The following is a 25,537-nucleotide window of genomic DNA, read 5'->3' as shown; positions in this document are numbered from 1 at the left end:
TTGTTTGAAGCAGGGTCCTGCTCTGCCTGGAACTCCCTATGTATACCAGGCTGCTGTCAAACTCTTGGATGTGTGTGCCTATGTTCCTGAGTGTGTGCCACGATGCCCAGCTCTATGTACCATTTTAGTCTATGTATAGAGCATTCTTTTCTTTCTTAATGCACATTTTGGGCTGGAGAGATGGCTCAGTGGTTAAGAGCACTGACTCTTTGAAGACAGAGACAGTGTACTCACATACATAAAATAATTACATTTTAATTAGAATATATCATTTTCCTCCCTTCCTTTTCTCCCTCGAACCCATCCTGAGTTCTCTTGCTCTAACCCCTTCAATGTACTCCTTCACTGTCTCAATTCATTACCTCTGCTATTATTATTATTATCATTACACACATAAAGCCATAGATATGTAAGTTTAACCTGCTGAGTCCATTTAGTGCTGCTTTTATGTACAGGATTTTAGGTATGACCACATGGTATGGTATAACCAGTCAGGGGTAGAGCATCATGGCCTTCCACATCGGCATATGTATTGGTGTTGTTGGTTTTGTTTCAGTACCATGGGTGAGAAGCTTCCCTGCCATTTCTGGAGGCTGCCTTGTAGTTTCAAAGCAGACTTCCTGGACCCCTGGCTCTTAGAATCTTTCTATCCCCTCTTCAGTGTTGCCCGAGTCTTAGGATGCAGGTGCATTTTTGCAGCTGAGCACCTCACGACCTGGCATTGTTTTTATTTTGACCAGTTGTGGTTTTCTGTGGTAGTCTCTGTCACCTACAAAAACAAGCTTCAAATGAGAGAGGGCTTGATGTCTTAGTTAGGGTTTCTATTGCTTCGATGAAACATCATGACCAAAAAGCAAGTTGGGGAGGAAAGGGTTTATTTCACAGCGCTATTCATCATTGAGGGGAGTCAGGACAGGAATTCAAGGTGGGCAGGAACCTGGAGGCAGGATTTGATGCAGAGCCATGGAGGGGTGCTGCTTACTGGCTTGCTTCCTTAGGTTTGCTCAGCCTGCTTTCTTACAGAACCCAGGACCACCAACGCAGAGATGGTACCACCCACAATATGATGGACCCTCCCCCACTGATCACTAATTGATCAGATGCCTTACAGTTGGATCTCATGGAGGCCTTTTCTCCATTAAGACTTCTTTCTTTCAGATAACTCTAGCATGTGTGTCAAATTGGCACAAGACCAGCTGCCACAGACGAGATTTGCACTTACCTATGGGTATAAGAATAAGTATTTAGAATGCCTTTGGGAGTTATGCTGGTCTAGTAAAGCGGTATTAGTAGGTTCTCCTCTAAGATCCGTGATCTCTCTGGCCCAGGCAGGTTGGCTAGGTGGTCAATACCAGGGTGTTTAGAAAACCTTAGGTCCAGTTGGAGAGCTGTTGGTTACCAGCAAGTCTGAGTACTATCGTTTAGGACTGTATTAAAGGGCTGGTCATTACTGTGGCTCACAAGCATCACAGCCAAGTAGGACTAATTGCTAACCTCCTTTGGAAGCTTATGTAGTACCTTCTTATACTATGAAAGCTGGTTCTCAGCAAGAAGGCTTTCTCTGAGCATTCTTTATTTAAAGATCATTAGGATTTAATTTGGGATTCTCGAGCAGTAGCTATGTTGTGATTGTATACAGTCTATTGCTTACCTCACCCTGAGCAGCATATAAAAGGCCTTCTCAGCATTAATATTAATTTTCTGAGTTTACACACAGTTGAAGACATTTTGGTTTTGCAAAACGTTAGATTGACATTGTGGCCAGATACCAAAGTATTGGGCTGTTCTTCCTGTCATGGAGACTGTGTTGGCTGTGTGCACCACAGAGTTAAAGTAATCATACTGAAACCAGAGGCTTTATTTTCCTGCTTGAAGTGTTAGTGTGTGCTCTGCGGCCCTGACAACACCACAAAGTGGCTCAAACAAGGGACATGTGCTTTTCTTACTTTTGGAGCCTGCAGATGTCTGGGATGGCTCATGGCAAGGGCCCTGTTCTGGGCCTTCCATGCTGCCTTCTTGCAGCTGTGCTATCTTCCCTGTGCTAATGTGTGTAAGGAAGAAAGGAGGGAACGAGGCAGACAGTAGGATAGAGGAAGGGGGAGGGCAGGGTTGTGGGTACAGGGCTTTAATTCCTGGATTTTAGGGGATCATGTGGACTTCTTGACAGAAGGCCCAGAAGATTTCCGTTTGTTTTTGTAGTTTGCATGAGTCCAAGATGTAGATTAGATGTAGATGTAAACTTTATCATTTTGAAAGGACACAGCCCCTTGTTTTAATTTCTCTGCTGACTGGCGATTTCTGTCCTATTTGATGGTAGTTACTGTTTTTAAAAGGCTTCCAGACTTGCTGAGAGTCTTTCAAGATTCTCTGCTTTTTTCTGTGTCAGGCAAGGTACACAACCACTGTCGCTTACTCAGAAGCTTTCGAATGTTGGAACACTTGAACATACATAATGAGATACCGTGGGGTTAGGTCTAAATGCTTCATAAAGATCTGTATACACACACACACACACACACACACACACACACACACACACACACACACACAGCCTAAGGACATTTTATACTGTGTTTTTAGTGTACCTGTGTGTTGACTGACAAGATCTTGTAAGGTCACTGTGACATCAGGTTGGTGCCCAGAATTTCAGGTTTGGAGTATTGTTGGCTGCTTCCTGTGTGTGTGCGTGCGCGTGTTCATATGTTTCAATTACTTTTCTCTCTGTTTTAGCATTTTTACATAATATCGACTGTTAGCATTTGCTTTCAGCTCATGTGTGAGTGTGGGCTTGGAGGAACATGCCTGGGGAACATGGCAGCCATCCTGGAATGAGGTGGGCTGAACCTGCCACCACTGCTGTGAGCGCCAGGTGGTAGGCAGCTTCTGCCTGACCTTTGCTTCTTTGGAGAGCTCAGCTGTCTCTGGCCCAGGCACTGGGTCTACTGTCCTGAGTCTTGGCTGCATTCCGTTGCCTTTGGTGTCCTCCATCAGGGTGACTGTAATGTAGATGAAGGAGCTCTACTTTTCTGTGACTTGTTGAACTTTGAACCTTGGGCGAGTCGTGAGAGCAGAAATGCCACACTGCCTTCACTCTGCCCTGTCAAAGCTTTGAAGACCCACAGTAAGGTGCCTTAGCTAGTCCCCCTCAGTGAAGCCCATCTTCACACTGGGGAGTTCTAGAATACCCTGGCTGATGTACCTGTGGGCTAGCCTTTTTATAACTCTGATGTAGATGATTTTCTCCTACAGACAGAACCTCCACTGAACACACCAGAAAACAGAGAGTACCTTGCAGAAATCATGTTCGAATCATTTAATGTACCAGGACTCTACATTGCAGTACAGGTAATGATAATGCTAATAGTAATAATATAATAATAATAATAATATCCACACTGTTGATTTGTGATTCTGACTGTGAGAAGCAGCAATCTGTGCTCAGCCCAGCTACACACTCATAACTACCACTGAAATAAAACTGGTCTGACTCTACAGTGTTCCTGTGCAGTCTCATGTGTTTTTATTTGGGTGACAAGTTAGAGATGTAGATGTCTTTTTGTCTGTCTGCCTCTCTGTCTGTCTTCTTTTTTTTTTTTTCCTTCTCACACTTTCTTTGGTTCACTGTAAGTGTAAGAAAAAAACAAAACAAAGCCAACAATAGTGAAAATGAAATGAATCATAAAACCCATTGGAAAACAGGTAACCTGGGAAGGGTGGCTCAAGACTCGAACCCATCACCTGGGAGGGCAGTGCAGGAGGCCAGCCCTCGGAATATTTGTGTTCTGGGGCAAGTCTGAGTTACAGAGTGAGATCCTGTCTCAAAAACACAACAAGCAAACACACACTGAGTCAAAACAAAGTAAATGCCTTGGGGGAAGCCTAGGGTTAGGCTGCACTCTGGCTTGGGGGGAAGCCTTGTTTGGGCTGCACTCTGGCTTGGGGGAAGCCTTGTTTGGGCTGCACTCTGTCTTGGGAGAGGCCTGGTCCACAAGAGCTTCCAGAACTGGTCTTGAAGCTTTCTCTTGGCTTACAGTTTTATTGTTGCTTTAGTAGCTGTATACGAAGAAGTTGGTTGGAGTTTTGAGGAGTAACTGAGATGCATCTTTCCCCAAAATTTCCTGCCTAATATTAGTTCCTTCTAAGAGAGAAGAGTCCCATAGGGAAGTGCATTTTGGAGGTGTTGTACTATTGTCTCCTCGTGTTCACTCACAGTGCCTGTTAACACAACAGCAGCTTCAACCATCCCCACAGAAGAGATCTATAATTATTGTTTTTTCTCTTGTTTTTTTTTTTTTGTTTTTGTTTTTGTTTTTGTTTTTTAAGACAAGCTTTCTCTGTGTGACCATGGCTGACCTTGAACTCACTCGGTAGACTGAGCTGGCCTCAAACTCATGGAGATCGGTCTGCCTCGGTAGCATTAAAAGTGTGCACAACACTGCCTGGCTGAAATCGATTAATTCCCTTCTCTCCCAGGACACACATGGTGCATAGAATAGGAAGGTGCTCAGAAACACTGAACTTATTATTTAGACAGGATCTTACTCTATAGCCCACATTGGCCTCAAACTCAGGGTGATCCTCCTGTCTCAACCTCTCTGAGGTCTGTGATGACAGGTGTGTTCCTCCGTGTCCCACACAGACTAATGATTCTTAAGATGATCCACATGCCATACCTAGAGTCTCTGTGACGGGAAGGACAGCCTAATAATTTGGTATCTGGCCAAAATGTTAGTTCAGCATTTTGCAAAACCAAAATGTCTTTAGCTGCATATAAATTCAGAAAATTAATATTAATGCTGAGGAGGTCTTTGATAGGCTGCCCAGGATGAGTCAAGTGTTACACTGCATACAATCCTGAGCTTCTTAAAAGTTTAATTCCTGTGTTCCATCTTGGCCTGACTTTGGGCTGGACAGTTCTTTGCTGTAGCATGTCCTGTGCACTGCAGAGCATGGGGCAGCAGCCCCTCCCAGCCTCCTCTCCTCTGACAATCGTGACTGAGCAAAGGTAGCAGAAATGGCTGTTCTGTGAGAGTTACTTCTGCCTGAGAACCACTGGGCTGTTGTGCACCTGCCTGAGGAGACTTTCTGGATGAGGGTGGGGCTCATCTGTTAGAGAAGGGCTCCGTGTGGCCTGGGGATGTAGCTCACTCGGTAGACGGCTTGCCCAGCACAAACCCTGGGCTTGATTCCAAGCCCTGCATAAGCTGGGTATGGTGGTGCACATCTGAATTCATAGTACTCTGGAGTTGGAGGCAGAAAGGTCAGGAGTTCAAGGCCATTCTTGGCTATACAGTGAGCCTGGGTTATGTGAGACCTTTTCTTCAACCACAGATAAACTCCCAAACAAACGCTCCATGTGTCTTACCTTGCAGTGTTTGTGGTTGCACTTGGACTGTCAGCAGATTAGAAGTTAAATCTAATGATTTAGCAGTGGGGGTCCATTTCACTGACCTTGTGTGGAAAGCTGTATAGGTCAAGCTAAAAACTTGACTCCTTCATTTGAAGTGAAAGCTGGCCTGCCAGTTGGCTAATGAGAATTGTAATTTGGGAGACATGGGGTTGGGAAAGGGAAGTTTCTCAGATTTATTAAGTAAGAAAGAGTTTACTGCAGAATCTGATACCTGCTGAGCAATGGCCGCTCATCTTCCTGGGTGCTGTGCCTTTCTTCAATGCTTCTCTCTAGGCAGTGCTGGCTCTGGCGGCCTCTTGGACATCCCGGCAAGTTGGTGAACGCACACTGACGGGGATAGTCATAGACAGCGGAGACGGCGTCACCCATGTTATCCCGGTGGTAAGCACTGGGTTCTTATTTTACTCTCAGCTAACCTGATCTGGGGTAAGAGAAGATCCCAAACAAGGCAAAACAAAGCTCAGCCTCCTCCAGGTGACATGCCATCTTCTATGTGTTATAGTAGAAACAGCAATGGGACAATGGGACCTTCCTTCCTTTCTTCCTTCTCTCCTGCTGGCCCTCTATCTCTCCTTCCACCCCTCTCTCCCCTCTTTATTCCTCCTTCTCTCTCTCTTTCTGTCCCTCCTTCTTTCTCTTCCTCTCCCTCCCCCCTCTTCCCCTCCCCCTCTCTCCCCCTCCCCCCTTTCTGTTGAGAACTGGCAGACATCTATCTGCCTCTGCCTCTCAAGTGCTGGGGTTAAAAGTATGTACCACCATGCCGTACTTGGCAATGGTAATTTAGAGTCCAGGAAGGTGAGAAAGAATTTGAGAGGTGGCTGTGTTTGTGCCTTTGGTGGTCTTGAAATGTGGAGCAAATTCTGTAGTCACATGCTGTTCTTGACAGGCTTCTGCTGTATTCCCACGACTGTCACATCAGGGCCCTGGCTCATTGTGGTGGCTTGAATGAAAATGGCCCATAAGGAGTGGCACTGCTAGGAGGTGTGGCCTTATTGGAGGAAGTGCACCACTTGGGGTGGGCTTTGAGGTTTCAGATGCTCGAGCCAGACCTATGTGGCTATTTATTCCTGCTGCCTGAGGATTCAGATGTAGAACTCTCAGCTCCTTCTCCAGCACCATGTCTGCCTGCCTGCTGCCATGCTTCCCACCATGATAATACTGGACTAAACCTCTGAACTGTAATCCAGCCCCACTGAAATGTTTCCTTTATAAGAGTTGCTATGGTCATGGTGTCTTTACAGCAATGAAATCCTAACTGAGACTCATCATTTTGAGCTGCTGCACTTAGACACCATTCTGGATATCAACGTCAAGGTTAGGGCATGCCCAGTGAAAGGCTCTGATCATCCGGGGCTTTGGAGAACTTGCTCTTGCCTGTGAATGAATTAAAGAGCTACAAGGGAGGGGGAGTTCACACTTGATTATAGGAATCCTTACTATACCACCTCTGGGTTTTAAGTCACCAGGGGAGTCACTTCTAACTCCAACTGCAGGAGCCATTCATGTCTTTCTTTTGGTCCAAGGGATTATGTAAAGGAATTATTATTATTTTTTAAAAAGATCAACTAGTGTCAGTAGAAAGTCAGTCATTCCTGATCATTCTCCTTCAGGTTTCCTTGGTAACCATAGTTACAGTGCTAACCATGGTTATTTATGTTAACTGCAGTTATAAACACACACATAAAATATATGAAGTTAACTTGCTTTTGCTGCTTTGTGGGTTCTTCTTTTTCCCACCCTTCATTCCTCTGTTTTCATCCTTATTAGTAGAGAGGAGATAAAGGAGGAGATAAGGGTGAAGAGAAGAAGAGAGGGAGGGGAGGAGAGAGAGAAAGGGAAAGGAAAGAGGGAGAGAGGGAGGGAGGGAGGAGAGAGAGGGGAGGAGAGAGGAAGGGAGGAGAGAGGGGATGGAGGATGGAGGAGAGAGGGAGGGAGGGAGGGAGAAGGAGAGGGAAAAGGAGAGGGAGAAAGGGAGAGAGGGGAGGAGAGAGGAAGGGAGGAGAGAGAGGGAGAGGAATTTTCTAATTAAATTTTTTCTTGTTTCTTCTTTGAACATGACTACTAACAAACCACAGTCAACCCCCCGAATGACCACCAACTACCAACTTTGTATCTTAGGTTCTAGCATTTATTTTTATACTATCTGAAAAATTCCCAGAATCCCAGACATCACACAGTCACAGAAACTATTTGTAGCTGACAAAACCACTCCCATGCTAGAGCACAAGGCAAATCATAGTCAGCTGTGGTCAGTTGGAAGCAAGTCACACATATTTCTGTGTTTTTTAAAGAAACCAAACCAGAAATATCACTATAATTCAAATTTAAAAAATTTGAATGTTTTTTGCTTTTGAAAAATTGTGTGTGTGTGTGTTATGTGTGTACATGGGAGTGCATGCCACGATCATATTAGTCGTCATATGATCTTGTGGGAGTCAGTTCTCTCTATCATGTGAGTCCTCAGGCCAAGGACCTTTATCTGCTAAGCTATTGTAGCAGTCCTTAAATAAGTTTTGAAAAATAATTAAAAGTTATGTGATTGTGTGTGTGTGTCTGTATGGGCTTGTGCATGTAAGTACAGAGTCTTCCGAGGCTGGAGGCATTAGAACCCCTGGAGCTGGAGTTGTCTGCTGTCCCACGTCAGTGCTGTCCACAGAGCTCTGTCTGCTGCAAGATACATGATCTTAGCTGCTGAGCCATTTCTCCAGTTTCCTAAATATAATTAAAAAATGCAAATAAGAGTATTAAGAAGTCCAAAATTGAGTGGGGTGGCACAAGCCTGTAGTGCCAGCATTTGAAAGGCGAAGGCAGGAGGTTCAGAAGAGAAAGGCCATCCTTGGCTCTGTACTGAGCTTAGGGCCAGCCTGGGATACGTGAGGTGACAACCAGCTCCACAGCATGGAACACCTTCTGCCTTCATGTGCATGAGTGCATATACCAAACAAACATCAAAGATAAGACTCAACTTGACCAGAGCCAAGCAAAACAGTGAACTTTCTTTCTTGCTGGTTTGTGTCTGCTGAGAGCTAAAGCCGTGAAAGACTTGATGGTCTGGAACCCTCGTACCCCTGCCCGCGTCCTTCATGGAGGAGTAGACCCTTCAGAGTGGTCTCAGATGCTGGCTCTTACTGGAATTGCTGGAGGAGGTGACGACATTCTGGCCTCGGGCTTCTCTCTGACGTGCTCTCTTGAAGAGCAGACCTCAGCTCTCGGTGCTGGTCCCACGTCTGCCCGCATTGGTTCCCATCATCTCCACACTGCGGGCGAGGGCGGCAGAGGCTCTTCCATCACATGTTCACTTTTGCCCAGGGTCAAGGGTCACTCATCAGATGTATGGTAGGAAGTGAAGACATTTCACATAGACCCTAGGTCTAGAGAGAAAGGATTTTTGTAATTTTCACTGTGCATTACTTTAGGTTCTTCTCCCACTTAGGAAAATTAATGTTTTACTGAAAATTTGGGTAAAGTAATAAACAATAAGAGAACAAAATTACCCATAAACCCATCTAGACAATCACATTATTAACTACATAACCTTTTATAAGCTTTGGTTAACACACATGCCACACAACACAACACACACACACATAAACACACACACACACACAGAGAGAGTATTCTATGTCTAGTTTATTGTTCTAACAGTATAAATAATACTAAAGTTGTATTATTCACATTCATTCTAACTGAAACCTTTTCTATTATGGTCAAACATTCTATGAAAAATAATTACCTAAAACCGTGCTGCGTGATCTAAAGTGACATGGTGGTGACTGTCCTGCTACTGGGTGTGCGGCACGCTGAAGACCCCTACTGGATGCTTGTTTTAGGAAAATGGTGTATGTGGGGCTTATGGAGTGATTGGGAAGAGTCCAGGTCTTAGACGCTAATGCTTTAATCACTTGCACATCCTTTTATCTTCAAACATATTTTACAAGTAGTTGCACAATACAGAAAAGCCCAATGTTTTGTCTAGAAGTTAGGGGCTTGGGAGAGAAGCCCACGGAGGACTTGGGGAGGTGGTCCTTGGAGCTTAGCATGGCTCTCTGCCTGTGCTGATGGATGTAGTACACACACACACACACACACACACACACACACACACACAAACACATGTGCAGCATAGAGCTGTGGTTCATCTTCATGTCCTCTCTTTGCCCTGGAACCTGTGGCCCAGAAACCATAAAGTGCTAGAGTGTAAAACCGATGACCAGTGCCCCCCACACCTGAGTCTTCACAGAAAAGCTGGATGAGTGGCCAGCCGTGTAGCTGCTGTACCCATAGAAGGTCAGCGAGGGGACTTTGGGCCCATCACTGTGGGCATTAGCCCTGCTAGTTGATAGCAGAGTTATTGTGGACTCCCACAGGCCCCTCACAGACATGCCTCTAGTAGCTCAGGATGGCATCAGGGAGAATCCAGGTCCTAAGTTGTACTGATCTTCAGCTGGTACCAGTTGGGTAGCTCCTCTGAATCACTTTCAGTAAGTGTTCAAGAAACACCCTCTGCCATTAAAGTGCACGTCTGAAGGCAGGGTTTCCTTCCAGAGACACAACAAATGCCCTCAGGGTATTTGTTCCACGCCAGGGATGGAGGTGGGCATCCTGGGGCCCAGGGTTTGGATCCAGGCTTTTGGGGATCACAGTCCTCTGTGCTTTTCTGCAGTTGCTAACTAGGAGGGGCTTTACCTCTGGCTTACTGATGCACGCAGGCAGACCTGCTCTGTCTGGTGAGAGGGAAGCATTGCCGCACTCCAACTGCCACCTTAACTCTTCTCTCAGGCAGTGGCAGCTTTACTGTGCCGTTTCCCTTGTGGTCCTAATGGAAACATTTTGGTTGCTTATGGAGATTCAGGCTATTGGAGCCATTTAGAGTTTAAATATTAATGGAACTGCAGATGCAGTCATTTAAAAAGGCCTTAGATACAGAACCTCACAAGTGGGAACTGTTAAATGCTACTTCAGTGCTCAGAAAGGCGGGTACCTGGGAAGGGCTTCTGGGGACCTCCGAGGGCATGGGGTCTGGACTGTGGTTTTTGACATGGCTGTTCTGCCTCCTCTTTCTCTCCAGGCAGAAGGTTATGTAATTGGAAGCTGCATCAAGCACATCCCAATTGCAGGTAGAGATATTACGTATTTCATACAACAGCTGCTAAGGGAGAGGGAGGTGGGAATCCCTCCTGAGCAATCACTGGAGACTGCAAAAGCCATTAAGGTAAAAACAGAAGGGAACCTGGCTGGTTTGGGGGTGAGAGAGAAATGGTGCTTGTACATTCCCTTCATCGCCATTGCCCCTCCCCCTTCCTGAGCCCTTCCCGTCATTCCCCCCCCCCCCCCCCCCCCCCCCGTGAGCATGGGCCTTGATTGTTTTGCCATTGAGTTCAGTGTGCTGAGGACTTGCGGCTCAATGTGCTCTCCTACACAGAAGGCACGTGATAGCTGGTGTTGAGCCACCTGTGTGTGGAATAGAGCATCATTTAATTGGCGCCTAATTAAACAAAACCTTCAATTAGTTCCGTGCTGCTGCTACGTCGCCCTCCTCGATTCTGTTTAGAATCAGGAGGTGAGTCGCAGCAGCAGTGGCTGTCAGGAATCCAGTGGCCTGCCTCGTGTCCTGAGAATACGCCTGAGAACCCCAGCAGGCTAAATCTCGAAGTCCTTAAACAATCCTCCTGCATGTCTCCAGACCTCACTTACACGGCAGGACAGTGACAGGAAAGTTTGAACCCAGCACAAGAACAAAGTGGCTCTGAGGTCATTGTCAGGAGCGTCCACTTGACCTCACCCGTCTTTGTATTGGTGTGTGCCTGGCTGTTACGGATCTTTAAAAGGAATTTTTCTTCTCAGGTAGCAAAACCAAAGCACATTTGAAAAAAATCAAAATGCAAAAAGATTCCAGAGTGTTAAGGCTGGTTATCGTATAGCAAGAGGAGGAAGGATTTTGTTTGGATCTGGGGAAGAGTCTGAGTGGGGTGTGGCATGTGGCCTCACACAGCTCTGGTTCTGAGCTGCAGGGTAGAGGGGGAGCTCTCCTGCTGTCTCCTCTCAGCCAAGCATCTCTGGAGGCTGATTGAATGCAAGAAGCATGAGACAAGCTTTCTGAATTTTGGCTGATACTAGTGGAGAACAATCCTTTGGAGATGGGGCAGATAGAGGGCTGGCTCCTACAGAAAGAGTGTCACCTGTCCCTGCCTGTGGGCCTGGGCTTTCTGGCCTTGGGGAGACTCAAAGAACTCAAGCAAAGGAAGAGCTGGTCCTTTCATGGTGGGGAGAGGTTTGCAAAGGTGTCCCCAGGCTTTCTTTGTAGACTAAAAGTAGACTAAAAGGTTCCCAAGGTTTCCCCCCAAGCCTTTGTTTTCTCTTCCTCAGTGGGCGCCATCTATTGGCAGCCCCACCCTCCTGCCTGCTTCTGCTCTTGTTCCACAGTATCTGCCAACTTAATGATGGCATTTGCTTCTTTCAGTTGCCTGGTGTCTGGTTCTCTGCTAGGTTGTCTCTGAGATAGACCTAAGTATCCCATCGACTGTGTTGGTCAAGTGACTTAGAATATCTGACCAGCAGGTACATTCTCATGTACAGAGCATCAAGCAGACATTTAACAGATAGATAGTACTCCCTTAGGCGAGACACACACACACACACACACACACACACACACACACACACACACACACACACACACAGATGCAGTTGGCTTCTGCATTCTCGAATGGGCCAAGCTTAGTTTGTTGATCCAGACACTTAGGCAATAGTGAGGTGCAGCCTGAGGGGTTACGGGAAGCCCGGCTGGAGACAAGGAGCTGATGTTTTTTAGACAGTGTGGCAGCAAAATTAGGGAGAACATGATAGTGATGCATAGAAAACAGACTTACCTGGTCAGTGTAGCCATGTTTGAGCTGAAAGACAGCAGGACACACACTCGATGGTCCAGCCACACAAGAGTTACAGTGTAGGGAGAGATGACTTCAGAAGTGTCTGTAAGATGTGGGTTCTGGTGTATTCGTCAGAGGGCAGAGACACAGGCACTTATCAATACTTGGCCATATCTTTTTGTGTGCACACAGGAGAAGTACTGTTACATTTGCCCTGATATTGTCAGAGAATTTGCTAAGTATGACGTGGATCCCCGGAAGTGGATCAAACAGTACACAGGGATCAATGCAATCAACCAGAAGAAGTTCATTATAGATGTTGGTTATGAAAGGTTCCTGGGACCAGAAATATTCTTTCACCCTGAGGTAAGCCGTCTGAGTGGACTGAGAAAAGTGTATGTGGAGCGATGCTGCCCCCTAGTGTGCACCAGGAGCAGTTCTCAGTAAAGGGGCCCAGTGAGCAAGTAGCAAGTTGATGGTGTCACATGATGGTTCCCGGTGCAGTGTGGCTGCCTGGTGTGCCTTACAATAGACTTACCTGCTTTAACAGTTAAGGTTGGGGTTGTCCTGGAGATGAGGAAGATCTCTGAAGAGCAATAGAAGAAAACGGATTGGAAACTGATCTTAAGGGGCCTGTGGTAATAAAACAGTCACTAATCTCAAGGATGGTGTGCATGGGATTAAGGCTGAGTATTTTATGACTGTCCTTGTAAAACTAGTGAATGCCTAGCTGATGAACTGACTCACAGCTATCTGAGACTCCCGCTCCAGGGGGTGTGCTGCTCTCTTCTGGTGTCTGTGGGCACTGCACCCAGACACTACAGCTCCAGGGGGTATGCTGGTCTCTTCTGGTCTCTGTGGACATTGAACTCATGCTCAAATCCACACGCAGACACACCCACACTCATAACTAAAAGTAGAAATGAAGTCTTAAGTTTTTGTTTGTAAATAGTTTGTGTTATTTGAGAAAATGTATAACATTTCTTTCATATTTGTATAAAATTTAGTTTGCCAACCCGGACTTTGTGGAGTCCATCTCCGATGTTGTTGATGAAGTCATACAGAACTGTCCCATAGATGTGCGCCGGCCACTGTATAAGGTATAAGCTTCTTGGGTAAGGTACTTTGACTTCTTTCCCACATTAAAGGCCTGTAGCTGCTCATGAAGCATGTCCCTCATCACCGCTTTGCTCCCAGGGTGCAGTCCAGTAGTGTGCAACTGAGAACTTTGACTCGGGAGGAGTGGAATGCTGGGAATATGTCAGCAAAGGGACTTTAAAACTCTCTTCTTCTCCATTCCCCTCCACTCTGCTCGAGTGCAGGCAGGTGACTTTCCTGTCTTCCCATCCCTAGCACTGGGGTTTCTAACCCTGTGTCTCCATGCTTGGCATGAGCTGTCCTTTTGTCTTGGCTGTCAGACTGGATGGTCTGAGTCATACGCACTAACTGAAAGAGGAAGGTTTTCCCTGTTCAGGTCCTCTGGGAACTGGTCTTTTTCTTTGGTGGGTATTTAGGGTCAGTACTGATGTTGGCATGGCAGTGACAGCAAATATGCATGTAGAGTATTTTTTTTTTCCAAAATTCTTTGATTGTCTGGAACTGTAAAACTTGAAATGAGAAATCTAGTCATTGTTACATGAAAGGAAATATGGCTGACAGATAGTTAGCAAGAGCAGAAATCATTTCTTCATCCTCAGCTCACGTGTGCATGCATGCATGAAGCCTTCCTCCCCACCTAACATGCGCATGTGAGCATCAGGCCTTTGACTCAACTTCATGATCTCACATTATACATAGGCGTCTGCATTTTAAACGGAGAAAGGTGCTTTCTCTGTTATAATAATCACAATATATTAACCGCTTCCCCATTCTATACTAGATACTACATACCCTTTGGAAGAACAGGGAGAATCAGCTCTATTCCCAAATCAGTTCTATTCCCGTGGAAGGTCTGTGATGAGAGAGCAGCCTCTGTCATGTGACTCATTTGAATATAGTGTAGGGGTTAATAGTTACTTGCATTTCCATATATATATAATTTACACAATGATGCTATGCAGTCTAGGTTGACTCTACTCTTGTAGTCATTGGCCTTAACCCTCTGTTTGCTGGATTCTTTGTATAGTATTTCCTGGTCTTCATTAGTCTTGTGCTGAGACTAACCAGGCAATCATAAACGTACATAATTCCAGATTGAATTTTTGTTACCTAGGATACCCTAGGATATCCTAGGTTACTCTAGGATAACCACTCCTCCACTGTGGGTTTCTAGGGGCTTGAGCTTGACTGGACATGCAGTTTGTGACAGCAGCAAGTGTCCGTGAGCTGTGTTTGTGTGTGGAAGAAGGTAGTAGGTAAATGGGTGGTTGTCTCAGTTAGGGTTTCTATTGCTGTGATAAACACCATGACCAGAAACAACTCAAAGAATGAAGAGTGTTTCACTTCTGTGTCCCAATCACAGTCCATCATGTAGGGACACCAGGACACTCAAGGCGGAAACCTGCAGACAAGGAGCTGATGCCCAGGCCATTGAGGGGTGCTCCCTACTGGCTTGATTCCCCATGGCTTGCACAGTCTATTTTCTTATAGCATTCAGAACTACCAGCCTAGGGATAGCTCTATCCCCAGAGATTTGGGCCCTCCCATATCAATCGGTCAAGAAAATGTACCATAGGCTTGCCCATAGGCCTATCTGGTAGGGGGACATTTTCTCAACTGAGGTTCTCCCTTACCAAATAGCTTTAGCTTTGGTAAAGCTGATATAAAAGCTAGTTATCATAGTAGGCAGGTAGGCTGGCAGGTGGGTATGGGGCTGCTAGTTGCTATAGTAACCTCAGGAGTGATAGAATTCGAGTCCCATTGAGAGCTGGGAAGGCTGAGGACAATGGAGTTGTCCACACTTTGTTGTTTATAATGAAGCTGAACTCTCTACTGTGGAGAGAAGGTGTCTGTCTCTTCTGTCTTCTAAGACATTGGTGTAGACTAGATTCTGACGTGAAATGAACCTCGGGGGTTCAGCTGTGGAGATTTTATTTGTCTTTCTTATGGCAGCAGCCGTTGTGGGTCCTCAGTGGGCTTGGCATCATCTCAGGCTCCTTGGGGAAGCTGTCACTCCTTGGGAAGCCCTGGGTCACTCTTCTCTTTCTGGCCATGTTTGGTGGGCACCACAGCTTCTGCCACCAGTAAGAAAGAGATTACTTCCAAAGCCAGGCTGTGATGAGAAAGTTGAAGTAGAATATTGAGAATTGTGGATGCCCATTTGAAAAATACCCCGTGGCCTCAGTTCTAAACAAAACAGGCCAGAAGACACACTCAGCACCACACATGGCGTCTTTCTGTTCATAGCTGTCTGTAGGGGGCGTTTTGTTCTTCAGTTTTTCCCAGGCCTTTTCACCCTGACCTCCATGACTAATGTTGGTTGGGCCCATTCTTGCCAGTAACCGAGGCTCCTTTCACAGCAGGGCAACAATCAGAACAATTGGGAAACATGGCCTGGACCCGGGGAGACTCGGATTAGAAAGGGGGTAACACATCTGCTGGGCCCTGATGGATTACCTGGATTACCCCGACCTCTCCCAGGAGGGTGGTGATCTGCCCCTGACGTCATCCTCCCGAGTGTCTTCCCTCCAGCCCTACAGCTTTATCTAGACAGTGGTAGTGGACACACTAAGAAGGGAACCACAAAGCTCATGGACAGAGTTTAGAGCAAGCCCCATGGTGCCCTGTTCAGTCCCAGAGGTTTATCTTTCCCGTTTGGAGCCTTCTCCTCCATGGAGTAATCCAGACTTGTAGGGCCAAAGCTGTTACACTGTGCTCGTTCAGTCTCGGTGACTCTCGGGGTTTCTTATGAAGGAGTAGGTAAGAGGTGGTTCACCTTAGACTGCGAGATGACCCAAGACTTTCTTGGCTATCGAGCCAATGTCTTGCCGAGGTTCTCGGGCCAGAAGGAAAAGAAAAAGGCAAGAATAAAAGATGGCGCTGACAATTTGGGCTTGTTTGCTTAGCTTTATAGAGGTCTGATCGACATAAAAACGGTGTGTGCTTGCGGTGTGGACAGGTTGGTTTGTTGTTCATATCCACTGCAGAAATCGCGGTAAGCTGACTAATTCACTCACTCTCCACCTCAAGATTCCTGCGTGTGCATGTGTTGAGTAACCGCGAGCTCCCATGTACAGTATACCTCACTATTGGACGGCAGCTCCTGTGCTCCACAGATCCTCACGTAGTTGGGCTAGGGTGGACTGGGCACCTGCATATTAAAAGAATTTCTAGAATTTGGCTAAGTTGACAGCTACTGTCAGCAGCTAGTTCATTCTTAGATTACCTGGTGTTTAGGAATTTGTTCTGTATGAAGCTGGAGCAGTTACAGTTGCTTTATCCTGTAACTGGGTGTCTTTTCCTCTAGTTTGTGAGGCGTCTCGAGGTCTTGCTGGTACTAGGTGCATTGTTAAATTTAAGGAGCTTCCATAGGTATGCGGTGGTGTGCTTTAGGAATTGATCAAAAAGCTGAAAGTACCGAAATAACTAATGGGGACCACTGCAAGCTAAATGGCATTAAAATGAACCATGGAATTATGGTAATTGAAGGTGAGCCGCTTGCTTTTAATTAGGGGGATCAAGATGGACTTTGGGACGGCGCCTTCTGAGCCAGCCCTGGCCTGAGGAGCTGCTGTGGGATTGGCCAGCCTGGTATAAAATGCTGAGCCCAGAGGTGGGGATCTAGGGATGCATAAGGAATCCACCCTTCCTGAAGCCTGGGCTGGGAGGAGGTGGCATTATGTCTGTCATCCTGCCTTGACACAAGGTCGGAAGGTGGGAAGGTGGGAAAAGACCCTATTCTAATGTCAGAAAGATGTGACAGCATCTTGACTTGGTCACGACTGGCCCTTTCTGTAACTAGTAGCTTGAATCAGGTCTAGTATAGGAATTATCTTAGTGTCTTTTAAAATCAGAGCAGCCTGGTGCATTGTCTCTTGATGTTGAATAGTTCCGATATCTTCAATAGATGAAACAGAAAATTTAAAGTTTAGAAACAGGTAAAAACCAGTGGTATTTTATCCCTTTTCTCTCTTTTCTCCCCTTGAATACTGGGGGTAGGATGCAGGCCGTTGTAGGCAAGCGCTCCTTCAGAGCATCTCAACCTCACGTCCGTTCCTTTCCCAGGGAAACCCAGGCAGAAGTCCAAGATGTGAGCCGAGGGAAGGCAGCAGCTTGGATCTGGGCAGGGTCTTGTGTTTAACAGTTACAGAACTTTAAAACTTATTTCTGCGCTAGTCTACCCATAACATTTAACCGCTTCCTGCTAATGGACTCCGACACAGTAAGATTCCTTCTTGTCTTAGTGGGAAAGGATGCCTGGTGTGAACAACTGGTCATGGCTGAGTCCAGGGGTTTTTATTGCAGGGGTGGATAAGTTATAAGAGTCTCATAATGCCCCACTGAGGGGCATCTGTCTCATAACGCCCCACCGAGGGGCATCTGTCTCATAACGCCCCACCGAGGGGCATCTGTCTCATAACGCCCCACTGAGGGGCATCTGTTGGCTGCTTACCAGGCTCAGTGCAGGTGCTTAGGATGTGGGCATTCAACGGCATATAGTGAGTTGAGCATGGTGACTTATGGGAGCCCGGGTTGAACTAGGGGCTTCCTGGAGCTAGTGCTCCCCATATAGATCCCCATTGTGCACCTCAGTGGGTGTGTCTGTGGCATCCAGGGTAGAGCCACTGGCCACATGTGGCTGCTGCATCCTTCAAACCTGTGGTTGCAACAGGAAGGCATTTACAGTCTTGTTTAATTTTAATTGATACAGATCCAAGTAGCAATATTGGACTGAGGGCTACACTGAGGCACAACTCAGACCACCAGGCTGGTGTGGCCGGCTCAGAACGAGCGCAGCAAGGATGGGAAATAAATAGGATCTGGTTCATGTGTGCTTCAGCCACCAGGTGTGATAGCGTAGCAGTTCAACACACACAGTCACCCTGGAAGCCAAGAACGTCTCAGGACACTGGAGGACAACCTGCCAGGACACACTGTCCCCACAGAACCAGCTTCGCAAGGGTTGTTGTACAGAGGACAAAGTCATGGAAATGTAGGAAAAAGCCGTGTGATTCCTGCAGATGTCCTGCAGCCCTTCGAGCCAGCCCTGAACATCTGCTTGGATTTCAACAGGGACGTGGTTGGCTGTTGCACAGTTGTGTGTTACTTAGGGGTTTTCTCAAATGTCCACTTTTAGTTGTCAGCCGAGCCTGTAATTGCTGTGACATCTGAACTTCGAGAGAGGAGAGGTGGCCTGTCTCTAGGTGTGCCTCCTTTCTCCTGACCTTCAGGGGGATGGAGCTGAGGGAACCCCGTATGGTTTGCAAGCATCCTCCTTTTCTTCTGTGCTGGGGAGGATTGAACCTAGGGCCTTGCGTGTTCTAGGCAAGTGCTGTCGTACTACTTGGGCTGCATTCCCTGTCCCTTAAGATTGCTTTTGAGAGAAGACAGGCTGCTAAAGGTGGCTTCGGACTTGCTCTTTGGCCCAGGCAGGGCTTGAGGTTTTCCTCAGATTCCAGAGTAGATGGGATTGCCATCAAAGACCAGGTCCCGCCTGGGTGGTTTTTCACACTCTACCTGCAGTTACACATGATGGCTCATAGGTGGCGCCATGTGTCTGTCAAACTGAATTCAAACTCAAGCATGAGATGCATTGATGTTACAGCAGAATGGTTGCTTTTGATCTTACTTCTTTGAACAGGTATTGGAAATAGGACTTAATGCTTGCGCTTGGCCAGCCTCCTACCATGGAGCCATACCCCCACCCCATATTATATATTAACAATGAACTTGCTGGTGGTAAAGATTTTTATTTTAAGCCTTTCCAACTTAAATTTCAGGAGGCTGACTCTGTGTGTGTGTGTGTGTGTGTGTGTGTGTGTGTGTGTGTATGTGTTTGTGTGTGTGTTGTGTCTAATGTTGTGTCGTGGCTTTTTCTCAACCTGCAGACAGAAGGCACATTTTGCAAAGGTAACTTTAAATGGAGACTTTTGGTAGGGATGTAATTTCAGAAGGGCTCTTGAAAAAAAAAAATCTAGACAAGACAGTGGGTTTCATGAACACTTGACACCCTTACACTGAGCAAAGGGACACAGTAGATACATCCAGTGCCACTTGGGGAAGGGAAAAAGCAGAGGAAGGGGATGGCCCAAGCATTAGGATGTAAAAATGTATGTCATAAGAAATTTAGATTCTGTAGGTGGGCAAAGGTCATTATCTCTAATTTAAAATACACATTCAATTTGGTAAACTTGAGGTGCACCAGGAACTCATGTAAGAAAGCAGAAGTCACCTGTATCCCTGGTGATCAGTTATTGCTGAACTTTTACCACCTTGGAATACAGGGTGGGTGGTGTGTCCCACCCTTACTTATATCTGCATCCTGTGGTCACTCAGCACAGTGTTGTAAGACCTCCCTAACAAAGCAAACTCTCCCAAACTCCACCGTTGATGAAGTCTGCTTCAGTAACGGCTCTTCCCTATGTTTGTGCATTTGGTGTTTTTCTGAACTTACATCACATTTTTTCTTTACCCCGTTACGTTTTAAGGCATATGCTAACCTGGGGCTGGCTCTAGGGGCTGGCTCTATTTCAGATACTTTGGGTACTTTGAGAACCTGCTGACTGGAGATGCCTTCGGACCTCACCGGGCCTATGACTACATTTCGATTTTTAGGGACAGTGTTAAGTGGATTTGTGGAGTCCCTGGGTATCAGGAAAATGTTCTCAGAGGACTGCTAGACCCAGAACTGAGGTCCATGAAAAGTGCAGATTGTGAGTGAAGAATGCCTGTTTTCTGTCAGGTTCCCTGCAGAGACACTCACGCTGAGCTCTGGCTCCTGTGGAGGGCTTCTTGAGAAGCACCATCTCCCTGTCTTCATGGTGGGAGGTGGCCTGCAGCTTCCTAACCTTGTGCCTTTGGGCAGCTATTTAGCTTCCATCTGTTGGTCCTTTAGAAGGCGAGAGTTCGGTAAAGGGGGCCTTGAAATGACACAGGACTCATGTGAGTCAAACAACACGTAGCACAGCGGACGACACATGAGTGCTTTTCTTATCGCTGTGATCAGTGCCTGACAGAGGCTCTTGATGGACAATTGTTTGTCCTGGCTTATAGTATAAGGTGACACGGTCTAAAGTGTCAGGAAAGGGATGCTGGCAGCTGGCTTTGTGACAGTGGGAATGTTTAGCAGTGGGAGTGTCTGGTGGTGGGAAGGAGGTGTGCCTGGCGGCGGGTATGGTGGTGTGCATGCGTTAGTGGGCCGGAGTGGTGGCAGCTGCTTTCTCACAGATCAGCAACCAGATAGCGAAGATAAAAAAGAAGCAGGGTCAGGCTATGACTCTCAAGGCCATCTTCTCTGAGATCCACTTCTTCAACCCAGACCCCAGGGTCTACAACTTTCCAGAAACAGTGCCGGTACCTGTGGACAAGTGTCCAAACACAGGAGCCTGTGGGAGGCATTTCTCATGCAAACCATGCCACTGTCAGTCAGCGAGCAGGGAAGAGCCTCACTAATTAAAACGGACAGTGGTGTGCTTGGAGGTCATGGAACAGACCGTGAGCAGGTGGGACAGCTGGGAACCTGAACCGGTATAAGGTCAGTTTAGGTTTAGTTCAGAGATAATGCTGCAGTAATTTAATTTGGTGGGATACTTTTATTCTGAGGGTCCATGATTCAACAAAGAATGACTCAAAGAGTATGTAGATGCAAAGTGTGTTAAACAAGTCCAGCATAGTCCAAGTCCAAGATGGAGAGACAACGGAGTGAGCTGGCAGGCTTGGTTAAAACACATTGGAATTCTGGGGTAGATGAGCTTTATCTCACTCTATTTCTCGGCATTCCGGAACCATTATTGGGCACGAAGGCTGGAGCCTGTTTTTTTTTTTTTTTTTTTTTTTTCCTGTTAGTAACTGGTTTGCCTGGACTTGCCTAGTTAGTTCTTAAGCCTAGTCTCCTTAACTGCCAATTTGAAGCCTGTGCCTAGCCTTCTCATTATAAACAGAACTAGCTGAGTTAATCCCACTGAGGGAGGGGAAATTCAGATTTGTTTTGACTTCGAGCGGTTGAGGGCACGCTGACATTCATTTCTTTGTTTGTTTGTTTGTTTATTTATTTATTTACTTATTTATAATGAGGCTCTAATGTAGATTGTGTGTGTAGAAAGTGCAGGGGAGAGAGGCCCCTTCAGGGGAGGCAGAGGGTAAGAAGGCACTGAAGTGTTGGTGGCATGGTGGTGGCAGTGCACAGGGGCTGTCACCGTGAGGTCTGTTCCCTTATTGGTCTTTAGAGTACCTCTTCCTGCTGGTAATCACTCAAGGACCTTCCTGTTGCCTGCCATTCGGATGGGGATAAAATCCCGGCCACCATGTGCACTGTGTGTGTTGTGTGTGTGTGTGTGTGTGTGTGTGTGTGTGTGTGTGTGTTGGGGGGGGTGAGCCGGTTGGTGGAGGGGGTAGAGGGCAGACCAGTGGGTGAGGGAGTGAGATGTGTGTGGGGGAGGCAGCAGGCCAGTGGGCAGGGGAACAAACCAGCGCAGGAGCTAAGAAAGAGAGTGTAACAAGGGAGGGTGGAGCCTGCGGTGTAGGGCTCTGTTGTGCTGGTAAAATACTATGACAAAAACCACTTGGGGAAGAAAGGGATTGATGTTTTAGCTCATAACTGTCAGGTCAGACTCCGTCACAGGCTCTGAAGCAGAGGCCATGGAGGGGTGCTGCTCACTGGCTTGCTCCCCATGGCTTGCTCAGCCTGCTTTCTCTTAGCACCCAGGACCACCAGCCCAGGTTGGCCCCACCCCCAGCGAGCTGAGCCCTCCGACATCAATCAGCTCCCAAGAACTGGCCTCAGAGGCTGGGCTGGTAGGGGCATTTTCTCAGTTGAGGTTCTCTCTTCCCCAGTGACCCTAGCCTGTGGGAAGTTGACACGAAACTAGCCAGCACAGGGATCTGTGTCCTCAGGGAATGTGGTGAAGGCTTATGGAGCAGACTCCAGGGTATAGCAGGAGGGGGCTCTGCATGGAGGCTGACTATCCTGGGAGGGGGAATGAATGCTTGAGCTCCCACTCACGTTTTCATGATTAGTTTATTATTGTTACAATCATTCTTAGCCATAATCTCTAGTCAGGTGTGTGCATGCATGTGTGTGTGTGTGTGTATGTGTTGCAGATATCTTTTCCCTAGTCTGTGGATTGTCTTAATTTTCTTAGGTGTGTATTTTGAACAAGAACAGAGGTGTTAAATTCACGAGGTTCAATTTATTTTTGTCCATGTATTTTGCTTTTTTTTAAAAAAATGTATCTTGCTTTTTATGTAGCATCTAAAGATTTAACTTATCCCCAGGTCTTGAAACTTCAAAAATCTGCACATTTATTTATCATCAATTAATTTCAGGACTTCTGTGTCTCTAACTCTTTATCTTGGTCTGTGGTCTGTTTTGAGTTAACTTGTGTGTCCGTAGGATGAGAGTGGGTGTGTGGAAGTCAGCGATTTTCTCACATTTACCGGGAGAGGCTCTGGTTGCCCGGGGAGGCACCTCAGTGACTGTGTGAGTGTGGTGTTGTACGTGTTCCATGTAATGCTTCCTCTCCGAAGCTGCAGAGGAGCCACCTGGACCCTGAGCATCCCATCTCTGGAGGCAACTTGAGATCTTACAGCACTTCGGAAGTATTCTGGTGAATTTTTATTTCATACCCTAGTGGATTACTGGTATTTTTAATGAAGAAACCCATTGCAAAGACATGACAGGTTATTGTAAATTCGAGCAGGGTCTTGGACTGGAGGGGGAAATACTGTAAAAGTTATTAAAAGGCAAAGTAACGAGATTGGAAAGGAGCTGGGAAAAGGGCCATTGCACTGTGGGACATATTCGCATGCACACATCTGAAGTGTTTAGGAGGAAGCGTGATGCTCTCAGGTGGTTAAACAAGGTGTGAGGGAACATGGCTGACCAGTGTCCATGGAAGCTCCACCTGCATGAGTCTAGTACTAAGCTTTATGTCATTTCTAAAGAAATGTTCTCAAATACAGAATAATGTAACAAATTCATGATGTAAGTTGGACCAAGAAGCATATACTTATAGCCTCTGATAGGATTTTGAGTTTGGCTACATAGGAAGATACTTGAAAGAGGGGCAGAGGTGCACATTTTAACTCGATGCTTACCGTTTGCCCTTTCCTATGGAAATAGGATTTAGCAGACCTTTTTTTTTTTTTTAAGTGAATAGGATTTGGTTATTGCTGGGGTTGACCTCTGGGGCTTTGTGCATTGTAGGCAGGCTCTTTACCCTGAGGGACACGCCTGTGAACAGATGACTGGCCATTCTAGGTAAGTGGGTGTCATCATGACATCACTGTGGCCGTAATGTTTACACACAGTGTACTTTGTGCAACTAGCTGTCCTTATAGACTTCTATGTTTTTGCACTGTGTCATCCAGAAGAGCACTGTGACAGCCAGGGGAGCACTGTGACAGCCAGGGGAGCACTGTGACAGCCAGGGGAGCACTGTGTTATCCAGAAGAGCACTGTGACAGCCAGGGGAGCACTGTGACAGCCAGGGGAGCACTGTGACAGCCAGGGGAGCACTGTGACAGCCAGGGGAGTACTGTGACAGCCAGGGGAGCACTGTCACAGCCAGGGGAGCACGGTGACAGCCAGGGAGCTAGAGGAACACTGTAACATACAGGGGGACAGCCTCTTCCCTTATCTAGGACCATCACTGGGGAAAAGCACTAAACTCAGTGTACCACCAAACACCTAAAGTGGCATTGGGAAGACCCTGGGCCAAAATGGGAGCACTCTCTGGCTTCACACCTCTAAATCTAAACATTCTTCAAGGGGTCTATGACTTTGAAAAAGTTTTTAAAATGTAAAAATCACATTTTAAGATATAAGCTTTTTGTCATTCTAGAGAAAGACATTTTAGAAACAATATTTGGGGCCTACTAACAGTTCATTTCAGGTTTTCCAAGGGAAAAAAAAAAAAGAGCTGTGCTTGTTTTAAACATGTAAAAAGTCAAAGGGCTGGGCTGGGGAGATGGCTCAGTGGGTAAAAGGACTTGCCATGTCTGTGTGAGTACCCCAGGTTAGGGTGACAGTCTGTATCTAATCCTAGTCTCCTGAGATGAGGTGAGAGAGGTCATGGCAGCCACTCTGGGGGTAAACAAGAGACAGAGTGGAAGGTCAGGAGTACCCCTGAGGTTGCCCTCTGACCCAAATACACCTGCACTCAGGGCCACAAATGTCGCCCACCCCACGAAAACAAAATTCTCACCCGGGAGCACACACGGCAGCTTTACGGTGCCCGGAAGACGGGTATGGGACCGTGAGGCCTGGGCTTGCAGGACAGGCAGGGCCCTCTATACAACGTCAGTGTCCCTCGGGATCCCCGAGAATGCCGGTCCCTCCCTGCACACAGCCCCTGAACAAGAGCTGGCAGCCCGGTGTCACAATGCTTTGGAGGACTTCGCCCTACTGAGGAGCTGTGGAAGGTGTGCCCCCGTGTTTCACGTCTGGCCTACAAGCTCTCTTCAGGATCCTCTCAAAGACTGGAGATTACAGTGGCTGCCCAGCTGTGGTTTCTCATGGCCCCTGGCTCAGCCCTGTCATGGCCTGGCAAAGTGGTGTCCCTGCGTCCCCGCAAGATCTCAGCTTAGCTCCTGAGACAGTACGGATTTCTTGTAGGCTTTCCTAACGCTAAGGGTAGGGTGTTAGCGATGACATTTCTACATAAACTCACGGTGCAACAGGAATATGTCCCAAGGCAGAAGACTGGATCTGAGGTTGCTTTACATGGCTCTGCTCTACCTTTGTCCCCACTGCCAGCCTTGCAGATGTCACCTCTGCAACTATGGCCGTCTCTCACTGGCAGCAAGCAGCAGTGAACAGAACCGATCTCCCATACCCTGGGCTCTCCGGCCTGGCTCTGTGTGCTGTGTCTTTCCCATAAACTTGTGAGGGATTGGCTGGCTGAGGCAGTGCCGGCTGCCGGCCCTCCCTGCAGCTACACAAGCCGTCCAATCATCCTATGTGGAGACTCGTGGCTCCTTGACGGATGGTTTTTATTTTCTTTATAGTTTCCTCAAATGATATTTTCTGTCAGAAAGTTAAAAATGAGGGCAATTTCATTTTCATTGTCCTAAATAATATTCTGTAGCCTGAGAGAACGGAGCTGTTATCTCTCATGTAACAGCCAGCCAGTTTAATGAGTCTCGCCCTGCCTCACCCACC

At 46.9% G+C, this 25,537-nt stretch overlaps 1 protein-coding gene across 1 annotated transcript in view; it reads left to right on the top strand.

Annotated features, from left to right (window-relative positions):
- Positions 1-25,537, top strand: part of ACTR3B (actin related protein 3B) — an 86,243-nt gene that overhangs the window by 56,589 nt on the left and 4,117 nt on the right. Inside the window, exons 5-9 of the mRNA XM_080936469.1 lie at positions 3,250-3,345; positions 5,684-5,791; positions 10,479-10,622; positions 12,472-12,645; positions 13,287-13,379. Of these exons, the coding sequence (XP_080792595.1) occupies positions 3,250-3,345; positions 5,684-5,791; positions 10,479-10,622; positions 12,472-12,645; positions 13,287-13,379 (615 nt within the window). The remainder of the gene's footprint in view (positions 1-3,249; positions 3,346-5,683; positions 5,792-10,478; positions 10,623-12,471; positions 12,646-13,286; positions 13,380-25,537) is intronic.

Source organism: Micromys minutus (genome assembly GCF_963924665.1).
Source record: "Micromys minutus genome assembly, chromosome: 23".
Taxonomy (NCBI): Eukaryota; Metazoa; Chordata; class Mammalia; order Rodentia; family Muridae; genus Micromys; species Micromys minutus.
This window is presented reverse-complemented; position numbering and strand designations above follow the sequence as displayed.